We start from the raw sequence: 13,651 nt of genomic DNA on the forward strand, positions 1-13,651 counted from the left end.
TAGTTATATGCTCATTCAGAAAAAAAAAAAAAAAAATTAAAAATCTCTGGCAAGCTAGAGCCTGTCTGAATATGAGGAAGACAGTGAAATACAGTATCTCTAAGCAGTAACACTGCTGTGTGAATATACTGCTCATGCAAATAATATAGCCCGGGAGCTCATGAAATTTACTTTGTGTATGTACAACTGTGAATACATCTTTTGGGGACTATTCCTCCAAAGAGCTAGAAGGATCAGGAACAAATGAAATTTCCTATCTAAAGGTTTAAGAATTGATTAGCTTTCTAAAAACAGCAACTCAGGCTTTTTATTCTTTCAGCTTTTACATCTTTCCTAGGATGTTCTTTGATAAACGGTACAATAAAGGGGTTTTCTTCTGGCGCAAAAAGGCACAAATGTTGCTATTGGGTCATGTAAGGATATCTGAGCTATGCAAGCTCAGCAGGGACAACAGTCAGGACAGTTGTAAGGGATGGTAGCACACACAAAGCCAATGGCCCATGATGGCTTAAGCTCTAACATACCAGTCTAAAGCCTGTACCTCTTCTTTTACAGAGCAATGTTACCACTGAATACCACATAATGGCATGTAAATGTTATGTTAAAAAGTCTGGGATTTGTTTTCTGGAATAGGTTCACAAACTGACGGAAGTAGATTTTACAACATCCACATTTTCCTTAAATATAACCATGCTTTCAATAAATATGCTGAATAATATAAGATCATAGTTTGTGTCCAAAGCCCTTTCCACATATTGTAGTGCAGCTCACATCACAAATACACTATTAATTGTGATTCAGGGGCCTCGGCCTGTCTAACAATAAATACTTATAAACACAAATTTACGTGAAATAGCGTTTGTTTTTCTGACCCCATTTTCTAGGGAATGGGACAGACCCTTAGACTATGTAAACTATCAGAACTACAGTCAAATTAAAAGGCTACTATGATTTACACCAAATCAACAGAGTTTTATTCTAATTTAACTAAGTTTCATAACATCCCTTTCTGATCCATAAATGGATACCTGTCTAAAAACATGTAAATTCATGCACAAGGTGGTTAAAATAATTTGAAAAATTATGCAGAGTGTTATTGGCAAAGCTAAAATAATCAGCATGACCTGGCACTGTTAAACACCACGGGCTTATCCCATCAGCTGGGGGAATTACTGAGCACAATCTAATGATGTGGGGGCAGAGTGTTGAGAGAGAAAAGTGGTGAGCATAAAACTGGATTTGTCTCTGTCTTTCAGAAACTTTATTTGCTGAAAGTTGACCTCCTATTCACTGGCAAAGAAAAAAGATTAGATCTTGACTTTTTAAAAGAGGGAGCCTGAATGATTTCTGCAACAGACCATACTGGTCTGACAGTATTTCACATGTCATTCACAGCTGCATAAAGTTATGAAGGCTTTATGAGGAAAATGCAAACCCTTTCTCTTTACAGGTAAGCCTAGCCAGATTCAGGGATATATTGCAGCCCGCTACAACTGATGTGCAAACCAAATTCAGTTATCTTAGCTCTTTGGCTTGCAAAAGCACAGACAAAGTCAATTCAGGATTTGAAATGTGATGTTTTGAGATAAGGAACTGGAATGCTGGGATATACAAGAAACACAAAGCTATTTTATGGAAGACACATTCTTCTACTTCTTCTGAATGCCCCCAAAATCACTGCACTGTTGAAACAGCGCTGTATTATCAGCTATATGTCAGATAAGTAGGACAGAACTTGTTTTTACAGATGAAAGAGAGTCATAAATGAGGGTATTGAGAGAAAAGGACACAAAACGCTTGAGAGCAATATAAGACATCAGAGGGATGAAAGTGACAACATCAACACAATGAATAAATTATCTACAAACTTAGACTTAGGCTTATTTTTCCAGATTGATTAATACGAATTAGTCATGCCATTAATTCTGTTTTAAAACAAACTGAGCTGTGGTAGAGAACCAACTTTGAACACCTAAGAAAATGGAAGAGAAAGACTAACTGAATCTTTAACATACACACTTGAGGATTCCCAGACAAAATGGTATACCCTAAAGACTTCATTTCCATAAGGTAGGATTTGGATGTTGCTATGATTCTCCAGGTACAAAAGAAATAACAACTTAACATGGATAAAAACTGAAATTGTAAGCTCTGGGTCAAGAACTGTAATTTATACCACGTTTGTTCTGCAACTAAACGGTGCATTTCTAAAGGTTATTGCAGTATCGGTGTTTTATAAAGTAACAGCCAGCACAAGAATCAAATGGCTTAGATGAGCCACAGGAACAATGAGCATCTTGAAATAATTCCTTTTGCCTGTGTTGTGCCAGGTGGATCCAAATTAGGAAGCACTTTATAGAAAACGTTTGCACACACAACACATACCAAGAGTTCAGCCATTTTAATTATAAAGTGCCCTCCTCTACAGTTAACATACTATTACGTGACTTCCACACTGCTGAGAATTTTCTATATAAGGGCACAACATTCAGCTTTACTCAAGGTGTGACGAAATCTGCAACGGCAATTTTAGAGAGCACCTTGTGAAAATATTCTGAAAATGACACACCTAATCATCTACAACGGCTGGTTTTAAAACTATGTCACAACTTAATGCTACTGACATTTTTAGTATTTTAAACACTATTGTTAATAGTACTTTCTAAAATGGCAAGAATATCTTACTTAGCTTAAAGTCTTACTGAAGCAAAAAGATTTAGAAAATACAGCACACAATACCACATAGCCTAAAGACTGTAAAAGCTTTCTGTAACCTGAAAGTAGATAGTCTGACATAAAAATATCTGCAGTGATATAATATGTAATCGATGTGTCAGAAAGACACAAAATGACTCAACAAAGAAAAAAAAATTGGCTAACATTAACCTTTTGCACTGGAAATTTGCGCATTATTTCTCTACCTTGGGGATTTTATCACTTTAAATTAAGTTTCTTCTAACAAAATTCACAGGATTTCAGAAGGAGGGATTAGCAAAACTGGGGAGTCTCCCCCTCTAAAAACCTTTAACAATACTTTGGCACTGGCACTTGGAGTCTAAGAGGTTTTATACTCCTTCCAAGGATATTAATTGAAGTTTCATTGAATTACAAGCCTCTGAAAATCACATTAGAGAGCGCCTTTACAGGACAGCTCTTAAATTCTGTGAACGCTCTATCTGCAACAAACGCGTTCCAAATCCAAAGCAAACTTTGTACATCTGCTTTAACGTTGCTTCAAACCAAGCGGGCATGAATGGACAGACGATCTGTGTCAGCAGAGTATATGCCCCGCAGGGTATGGAGCAGAACCAGAAATTGCTAAGACTCATCATCCTTCTGGTGTCAGCAGATAGCTGACAATATATCCTACCCTACCCGACCCTACGCAATCCTGTCCTATTCTATTGCATTTTAAAATCTAACCCACGAATTATGAACTCTGACAGTTGATAACATTTTGGCAAGGAAAAGGACCCATGATGTGGAAGTCAGGACTGGAGAATGACTTGTAATTGCAAGGTTCATCTTTGGTTTGTCCTTGTTTGCTTTCACTATTCTGACTGCTGCTCAGTTTGTGCACTTCCCAGCTTTTCACCCTCACACCTTCTTACCCTAACCCCCCTCCCCCAAATTTTCATAATGAACAGCCTAAAGAGAGTTGACTGGAATCAGGTCACAGACCTAAAAAGATGTTGAAAAAAATCAGGCCATATTGTCTCAGTTTGGATAAGAAAAAAAATGAAGCTACCTGTCCAATTTTAGTATCCAAGGTAAAAACGCCCAACTCCTGTACTCTACACACCTTTGTAGGACTGAAACTCAGAGCTTTAATTCTCCAAATGTAACTTCCACTTTCCTTGTCAAAGGGACTTTTACAGAAATAATTTCAATTAATGTTTTTAAGATGCTCAGGTATTAGGGATCATGAACATTAAAGAATATGAATAATTCCATCTTCAGTACAGTTTTAATGGTGGCTAGTAAATTAATAAGTTAAAGAGCTATAAACTGAATGATTTAGCTAAAACTGCTTGACTAAAAAGCAACAGAACTAGTGGATGTTGGTTTTCAGTGAATACATTTTCAACAGTATCATAACCTCAGTTTCCCCCAGTATCCTAAATATAGTCTGGTGTGACTCATATAGATGTGCACTGCCAAATGTAATCTAGAACTGCTGACAGGTGGAAGTAAATTGTGCAAGGCTTATTTCATAAGGAAACAAGACTAACATATATCAATATGCCCATTCTCTTCATATCGTTTATCCATCAACCAGATAAATTGGAGCTCTTACAGAATATTTTGTATATGCAAAGATTGTACAACAGAGTGCTAAATTCAAGTGGTGTGTGTAACATATATTCTTGCATTTGATAATTTTAAAGTGCTTTTCTTTGTACTTATAAACAACATAAGTCAGTTTTTTTATAATCCCATATACCCATATGAGAAATAAAAAAATACGTCAAAAGAAATCTATATAGGCGTATTGAAACAAGAATATAAAGTAGGGCAAATTGCTGTTCTTCTGCGTGGTTCTTCAAGACAAATCATCATAGAGGACAAAATTCTGAAGTAAAGGAAGTCAAAAAAGGATAACAAAACTCTAAAAGGAATGTATCTTCTATAAACAAAAGTGACTAGCATTTACAGTTTCAACAAACTGAAATTCATCACACAGAACATCATAATTTTAACATGGTTTTATTAGTTTTTCCTGCTGGCATGGCTGTTGATGATAACCATGCCCATTTATACTTACACACTTTCTTTCACTGACTGCCCTAACCATGGCACAAAGAACAATGAAGATGTCCTCCAAATTTAGGAAGGAATCCTTCCAATTTTTGACACACACTTCATTAGAAGAATTGAATCCCAATCCACATAGCTGGCCTTCCTCCACCAGCTGACAGAAATAAATAAATCGGATCTCTAAAGAATGAATGACTGTAAAATGAATCTATATGTATATTTTTGTAGACAAACATTGAGCAAAACTGAGACTCAAGCTAACAGAAATGAAGAAAAACACATGGGCATATGACTTCTGAAGCCAACTGGCATAGCCAATTAAATAAATAAGAGACCATTAAAGAGCCATGACAACTGTGGTTTTGGCAGAAGTTCCAGTTCTCACGGAATATACAAAACAACATTTTAACTAAAGACTCCGATGGGAAAACACAACTTCCAAAAAGGATCAAAATCTCCCTCTGCTGGGAAGATGAAATCTGCAACTACTAAAATAATTCAAATTTCAAGGTTGAAAAGAACTATGGTTTTAGTAATGCTTTAGTTAGTGTAATTACAGATGAGCTAGAATTTTGGCTCCATATATTTAGAAAGTTATCTCCTGTTTTTGTCAGCTACTTACAGATGATGTAAGTCAAAATATAGTTTAAAAAAAGGAAAAGCAAACAAACAGAAACAAATTAATTATTAAAAGTAATGAAATGACACAATGGAAGGAGAAACTGCTAAGGTAATAGAAAGGTAATAATGCTCAAATATAAAAGTGTAACTGCCTTTTATATGGCACATTCTTATATACATGACATTCTTTGTCTCCTGCGGAGGAAGAAACTTCTTTCTTGCTACTGTTGCATTATCTGCCAATCTATCCACTTTTAACATACCCCCAGTTTACACTCACTGTTTAATTTGGAATAAATACTTTTTCTTGTAAAATACTTTTTCTTGTAAGATACACATAAAGTTAAGGCAGATTTTCTGTTTAATTATATGACTAGAGCTTTCTTGTGTGAGATTCCTATGCAGTAACAATTGGACAACTGAACTGTAAAGAACCAGAAAAGGTTTTTCTTTTTCTTTTGGAAAAATGATATGAGAGACTATCCTTAATCGCATTCAAATCTTAATTACATGGTTTAGACCTGAAGTGTACTTCCTGAAACCATTACCATGCTATGCATGTAGAAATAAAAAAAGGACCTGAGAATTTGATAAACTTGTGTCAATTCAACTGTGAGAGACCTGAAAAAACAAGTCTTCTACATGTGTCTTTTTGTTGTTATTTTGCTTCTTTTCTGAGGATTTTTTTCTTGGAGAAGGCATGGAGGAGAGAAGGTGAAGTAAAATCGAAAAAAACCTAAACCTAAAAGCTACTATAATACGTCAGTGATGATTTCAACAACAACCTTTGATGCAACTTATTTCCCCTGGTGCCCATCCCCTATCAAAAGCGGGGTGTGAGCTGAGGACTGCTGCCCAGAATGCTCCTGACTCAGCTTTTGAGAGATTCAATGGGTCTGAACAAATATTTGAAAATATCTATCATTAATATTTGGTGGGACATTTACATATGGAGGCCGGCAAGACTCTGATGCATAGTCACAATTTCACATTGATTTCAGGAAAGGAGGGATTTCCTTTTTGGCTTTTATATTCTTGATGTTAGTTCCTCTGCGAACATAGATAGTAAGATGCATTCATATTTCTCACCAAAGATTGAAAGAACCAGCTAATATTTGTGAAGCACCCGGAAGATGCTGTTTTTTGAAATAATTCATTGCAGTGATATTTATTACAATAGCGTGCATTACACAGCTCAGTAAAGAGCCCGTCCTCAGCAGAATACAAATAAAACTACTGATGTAACTTTAGATAACTGCCTGCAGTGGTATTAAAAGCCTGCTGTTTCTTCAGCAGCTCTTGCAAGCAAAGAGTGCTGTTTGAGGGAACAGTATAATAGTTGTGGCTGGACCCTTTAACAAGAGGCAGCATACTTCTGCGCCACACCAATCTTCAAATCCCCACGTGCTGGAGAGTCTTTGCTACTGGTTCAAGGTGAGGTGAGGAGTTAGGAACGATACTGAAATTAGGGCTAATGCTTCTTTACAGTCACGCTTTAGAGAGAGAGAAATCATAGAATCATTTAGGTTGGAAAAGACCTTTAAGATCATCAAGTCCAACCGTAATTCTGTATATATATATGTCTATATATGTGTGTGTGTATCTCTCTCTCTCTCTATATATATATGCAGGGTATGGGCTGGTTTAGCTCTAGTCATTTTATGTGCTTCCTCCAGGTTGCTTAGTTTTACGAACTAGGCAGGCTGGGCCCACTGTTATGGACAGATGCCCACTCACAAATGACCACAGTTCATTACAACTTGCTAAACTAAAAGCACTGGAATATAAATACCATGACAAAATCTCTTAAAAGATACTTTTTTTTTTGATAAAAGACAGTTATTATACTTTTCAGCTTATTAGAGGTACAATTCTAAATAAGAGTACATACAATTTGCCTTAAACCAAAAAAGTCTTTCTTGATGACTGAAGTCTATGTTCCCCATGGGATACTTGTAAATTCTTTTACATGTCAGAGGCTTTGCCTTTTGACCAGCATTACACCCACCGGATCTCTGACCAAAGTGAAGTGGATATAACTCCCACCCATCTGGTCTCCCTGGCTCCTCAAATGTCAACTGGAAGTAAGCAAGAGTTTGCAAGACATGATTTCCCCCAGGATGATCTCATTACATATACTGTTTGAAGCACACAGGATCTGAACATGAGAGCTCCTTGTGAAATTCATAACAAATAGCTCCCCGGAGAGATTTTATCTCCTTTCATGTTTAAGAAAAATGGAAAAATAAACAGCATATATTCCTCAAAACTACTCCTTTAAAGGCATGAAGCTAATTATCTTCACATTGCTTAAACTTCACAAACGATGATACATTTTTCGGTGACCGAGCGGAGTGCATTAGCTTTCGTTAATGGAATACACTTCCACACAACACTTCAAAACCAGGGGTGGTTGAGTCTGTAATTGGCTGAGTGCTTTCCATATGTTTTTCTTCCAGTAATACTCCAGTGTATATTGACCAAAATTGAACACAAAAAAGGTAAATTAATGGCAAACATGCCTTATTGCAGAAATATAAATGAAGTCCTTGGAAGATTCTGCAGCAATATTTGATACTATTCACTAATAGTACTAATCTCACTGTACAACCACTGTGCAATACCACAAATGACTGAATATGGTTGGCCTTATTCTTATGTTTGTAGAATGAATATAATATTAAATCTGTGTGAGATTTGGCTTAAAATGATACATTTCATCCTCTGATCTTATGGAAGTCCCAATGTTAATAAAGCAACAAACAAGACATTATTTCATCCTCTACACAATGCTCTGCAACTTTCTCATAACGCTAGAATTCACTGTTATTTCAGATCTGATAAACCTTATGTCCTTATGTACTTTTCCCACACATAACCAAGAATGGGGATCTTTCTGGCAAGCAATAGCACAGAATCCTCTGTTTTATGATTTTCTGCAGTGATATTTTCTAGGAAATGGGATACATGGGTAAGAAATATTTTCCCCGTTAGGAATATGACAAGGAAAGAGAGAGATCTAACCTTTGAGGGGAAAAAAATGACAAGTAAACTAAGAAGCATTATAGCTGGAGAAAAAGGGAAGAACAACAACAACAACAACAAAATCACAGAAATAAGGAAAGTAAGATGGGGAAAGGCAGAGAAGAGTAGGAACACAGAAAGAAATACTTTTTGAAAAAAGAAATGAATAGAAGCCAAAGAGAAAACATGGGTAGTATAAAAGAAAGACACATGAAAATACATAGAAGGCTGAAATCAATAGAAAAAATGATGAAAGGACTAAAGTATTAAGGAGATATTTTATGTGACATTAGTGTAGGAAAGGCAATTAGTCAAAAAAGAAAAAAACAAAGGCAGAATAAAAAAAAATCCTAGCACTCAAACTGAAAACCAGAAACAAACAATAGGAACCTATCTTGGAAGTAGAATGGTTTTGCATGAAACAAAAATTATTTGTATTTTTGCTTTTCCTATTGCGTGGCCAAAATTTCAGTTTTCTATAAATAGTATCACACCTAACTAGAGTGCTGGTCATACATAAGTAAGTCTAACCCTAACACAGAACAGTATGTAATACTCTAAAAAGTGCCACGCAGGTGTGAGTGTCAATGTCCAGCAGACTTCATATGTAGAACAGCTGGACTAGATCATTGTCGTACGTCCCTTCCAACTGAACTATTCTATTTTATTCTATTCTGTTCTAACAAAAATGAGCTCCGTCTCTCAAAATGTCTCAAACTCTGCTCCCTTTTAAGTAGAAAAATTGTATTATAGGAACAGATGTGTTTTTCTTCCCAGGGGTCACGTCTTGGACTTTTGTACATGATAATCCTTCAAAATTACTTATGTCTTTTCCCCTCAGGATATGTTTAAAAATCTACTGAGTGTTTTCACCTTGCTCTCCATATCTTCCAGATGACATTTAGGTAAATACGAAAAAAGACAGTAAACCATAATATTCTAATTAACTATCTGTTCTATCAGCTCTAACATCCCACTCTGACATACTGTCTCCAAGCATCTATCTAAATAGAAGATGAAACACTGTTTTCCAAATAATCTGGATTTGATAAATTGAGACAATAATTTACAATGAAAAGTGAATTGTTCGCAATGCTTCCTGTGCTCCGTGGAAAAAGAGCGTATTACCTTTGAAATGTGTGTGAACGTGTGATTTGCCCTATGTATTTTTAAACGATGCGAAGTTGGACCTCTGTTTAATACTTTCATGAACGATAACAAGAAAACATTTATCTCGGGCTTTCTCTCAGATTTGTATGACTTTTTCATATCCTAAGTGCTTTTAGTCTGAAAAATCTTCCCGCTTTCCCTTATTTCCTGCTGAAGTAATGAAGTATATTTCAGCGAACCACTGAAACTTAGTTAACTAGTTTATTAGTGAAATAAGGTATTTTTCAATGAATCACGGCAAATTTGTTAACTCGATCAGTCTTTGTTTTTAAAAAAAGTAACCAGATGTGATTTCTCTCATATGTGGGATAAACATTTTGGCAATACTCATTTTGTCTTCCAGATTTTTTGGCTTTTCCAGCTCAGTTCATAAAATCCCTGTCTGAACAGCTTTACTTGCAGTATCACGCCCTGATAATTACCTGAATGAATGTTATGCCTTGTAATGTTATAATTGGTTCTATAGGTGTGACTTTAAAGGTTCCACTGCACAGAATCACTAATCTGCCTATAAGGAATTTATTTAGAACTGCTGCTCCCGAAAATGATTTAAACAATAGTAAAAGGAATGAAGCAGCAGAAGTAAACTGTCTTATGTGAATATTCCATATTCACCATAAAAATATCTGTAAGACATGGATAAGCTAGTTAAAAGAAATTATCACATGATATATTTGCCAGGAAGAATTGCTAAATATTAATATTGTAAGGTAAATAAACTATTAAGTATTTTAACTGTATGAGAACTTTAACCATGTGAAAAACTGGGTTACCTGATTTCTACTTGATCAAGTATTCGGAAGCATACGAAAATACAGCGTCAGCTTTAACTCCTATTTTCTCATAGATACACCATTACTGAAAGCCTGCTTCCTTTTTCATGCCTTACTACACCTTTGGTGCTATTCCACAGGGAAAAAATAAGCACACAGAAATAAAAAATATTTACTTAAATGCAGCATAAAGAAAGAAGTCATAGGAAATGTACCTGTAGCACCTTCCACCTTGTGTTCAGGTCTTCCACACAGCTGAGATTGTACTGGGAGAGCTGAATATCAGAGGGAGCGAACCGGTGAGCGAGGTCATTGACTTGATGCACCTTTTCTTTAAGGGGTACAAGTTCTGCTCGATAAACCTGTGTGAATTAAATATAAATAAAGATAAGCACTAACTTCAAAAACTATTGGCTCTGCTACCAGCTGATCAGTAATGTAAAGGTATTCCATGTCAAGCTGAAAGGAAAGAGTGTACTGGTCACGATACAGTTAACAATCTTTCTATATAATTTCGTATGGACTTCAGGTCTCAAGGGTAAGGCCCAGCATTTCAGAAAGTGATACACATTTGGAACCTTCATAGCAATTTTTGGCCAGTTAAGCCAAATCTCGAAGCAGCACACCCACTGGGATGTGTGCTGCAGAGCATGTTTCTCTCCCGCCTCGTCCTTTACGTGCGCGTAGCATGTGTTCCTCAGGGTGGATGGGAGCGATAAGTGCTGTTTAACACATAAAAACAGGAAGACTGCTGTTCTCAAATACAACAAATGAAAAAAAAGAAGTAATGATAAAACTATTACAGACCTCACTAAGGCCATGATCTTACCCTCAGTATCTTGTGTGTTACAAATACAAGGTTAGTAATGGGAAGTACAAAAATAAAAAAAAAACCACAACAAAACTTTTTGGTACAACTCCCAAACTGGCCTACATGACTCATATTTCAGAAAAAGGAAATCAATGTATCTTGTAAGATAACCTTTAAAACTATGCATAAGAGCAGTCTAGCTAATAATTTCAGCCACATATGTGAAAACCAGAAAGAAGCTGCAAGTTACAAGTTTCTTGATTTTTGTTATGGAAGGTAGCAAAGCTGAGCTATGTGAGCATGCGGAGCACAGCCAAACGGGACGTAAACAGCGCGTGGCAATAATGGGATAAAACTGTGAGGCTATAATAGCACAGGAATGTATATAAGTTATAGAGGCCATTGATAAGTTTTGGAGAGCTTTACAGACTCTGTTTAGCTGCTTAAAAGTAGTCCTTCATGATAAAGCAGAGCTCATAGCTTGCTTAATGCTTTTGCTTAACGTTGACCTATTTATTGTCTGACTGGAGGAACAAGAAGATTCGGAAAGCCCCAGAGCCAGTTTGAGCAAGGAAAAGGAACACAGTGACCACTGGCCTAAAAACAGGAAAGAGAAAAGAACCCACCTAGAGCCGAGAAAAAGGACCCGAGGAGAGAGAAGACAACCCCAGACCCGAATATTACTGTTGGACCAGACTATGGTGTGAGGGGCAGGAACTTATATTGTAAGGGTATAATTGCCCAGGGATTTTCGTGTTTGGGGTTCCTCTCCGGAGGCATCCAGTTTGAGCTGTCGAAATTTGTGCACCGTAGATAGAATAAATAACGCTTTTTTGTTTTGAAGGCCTTGGTTAGAGATTCTGCTTCGGGGGAACCTAGGGTCGAGCCGGAGGGAAGAAGTGCCTGAGGGTGAGTGTGTGTGTGTGGGTGAGGAGTCGGAAGCATTTTTTATTGCCATATGATGTCTGCACACAAAGGCAGGATAATTTACTTGCTATATTAGTCTTGCTTTCTAGCTCCTTTCTCTCAGCATTTTTGATAAAGACCACATGTGGTCTGCATCTCATTTTAGATCATCAAATAACCTGAGATTATTGCCTAGCAATCATTTCATCAACATGTGATGCAGTAAAGGTCAAAAAAAGCCCATCCACTGTCTCAGTGAATCTTAGGAGTAAATAGCATGAAGACATTCACAGACATTAGAATGCCATGAACTGCACTAAAGGTAAACATCACTGAAAAATTGTTCCTCAAATGTCTTTCAAAACCAGACTTGACTTCCACTAATTATGTTAAATTACCCTGCAACATAAGGAGTTAGACTGACTTAAGTGGCACTTATGTGCAGTGAATGATTGTAATGATAAATCTGTAAAATACACGATCAGAAGCGATGTGCATTTTGTAAGGGAAAGCACAGAGAACAATGCAAGTGCCATGATGTGAGAGAAGAGGCATGCATCAAATTCGTGCCATAACAGTTGACTTCTCCATTTCACCAGTTTTATACCACTGGAACACAACTGACGTTACTGGAGAGTATACTGATTTAAAGTGTCATGTAGAGCAAGGTCTGCAATACAAAGAAAAGGAAAAGAGCTCGCATGTTTGGTTTTATCCCGCAGAGTTATACCTGTGCTTACCCTGATCATTTTAGTTAGTAATTGAATTCAGAGAACAAACAACATGCTTTGAAAACAGACATTTGTTCTTGTAAGGTAAAGGCCTCAAAGGCTGAAGAGATACATATACCATTGTGTGAACACTTCACTTGCAAATAGTTACTTCGCTGATTTTTTCTGTGATATGTTAGTGAACTCAGTTGCTCCAGTGTTGCTTGGTCTCCAAGATGAGAGAACACCTCTTAGCTAGTGTTACTAAAACCCATGTTGTATATAAATATACAGGTGTATATATGTATAGATATTATTATATATACATATAACAATACATAATAAAATAAAAAAATTATATATAATAAATATATCTATATAAAATAAAAAACACTGATAGAATAAATGCAGGTCAATGGATGCAAAGATTAGTTCCCCCACTACAATGCACTTTAATGCAGTTCCTGCATTAAACCAAGTTAATTTTCTATTCATCTGTATGGCAATACCATCAGGCTTTCATTGAAAATTTTGTTGCTTAGGCAAAGCACCCAGGCCTAATCTTATAAACCACTTGTTTTTAAATATGTACTTAAGTATCTGTCTGATTTCAGGCCAATTATTTGTATCTGTAATGTTGACTTTAAAGTACTGGTCTCACTTGAAGATTGACATAAGTGATTAGGTAAATCACACAATCTTTATACCTAAATTAAAGTGAAATAGAAGATCCTTCATAATTAGTCAACATGTTTTTTGACTGTAAGTTATTTTACAAAGCAGAAAGGCTAAGGCACAGAAGCAAGTCACAAGAAAAGAAAACAAATCATAGAAATACATATGGAAGTGAAAAATAAAACTTATCTTCTGCTCCCTCT

General features: G+C 36.3%; 1 protein-coding gene across 23 annotated transcripts in view; it reads right to left on the reverse strand.

The window, feature by feature from the left end:
* The window catches only part of DMD (dystrophin), a 1,317,358-nt gene that overhangs the window by 159,892 nt on the left and 1,143,815 nt on the right, over nucleotides 1-13,651 (reverse strand). For all 23 annotated transcript variants that reach the window (XM_052795054.1, XM_052795067.1, XM_052795065.1 and 20 more), the window contains one exon: nucleotides 10,562-10,708. In XM_052795054.1, coding sequence (XP_052651014.1) covers nucleotides 10,562-10,708 — 147 coding nt within the window. The remainder of the gene's footprint in view (nucleotides 1-10,561; nucleotides 10,709-13,651) is intronic.

The sequence above is a fragment of the Harpia harpyja genome, chromosome 8, assembly GCF_026419915.1.
Source record: "Harpia harpyja isolate bHarHar1 chromosome 8, bHarHar1 primary haplotype, whole genome shotgun sequence".
In the NCBI taxonomy this organism is placed as follows: domain Eukaryota; kingdom Metazoa; phylum Chordata; class Aves; order Accipitriformes; family Accipitridae; genus Harpia; species Harpia harpyja.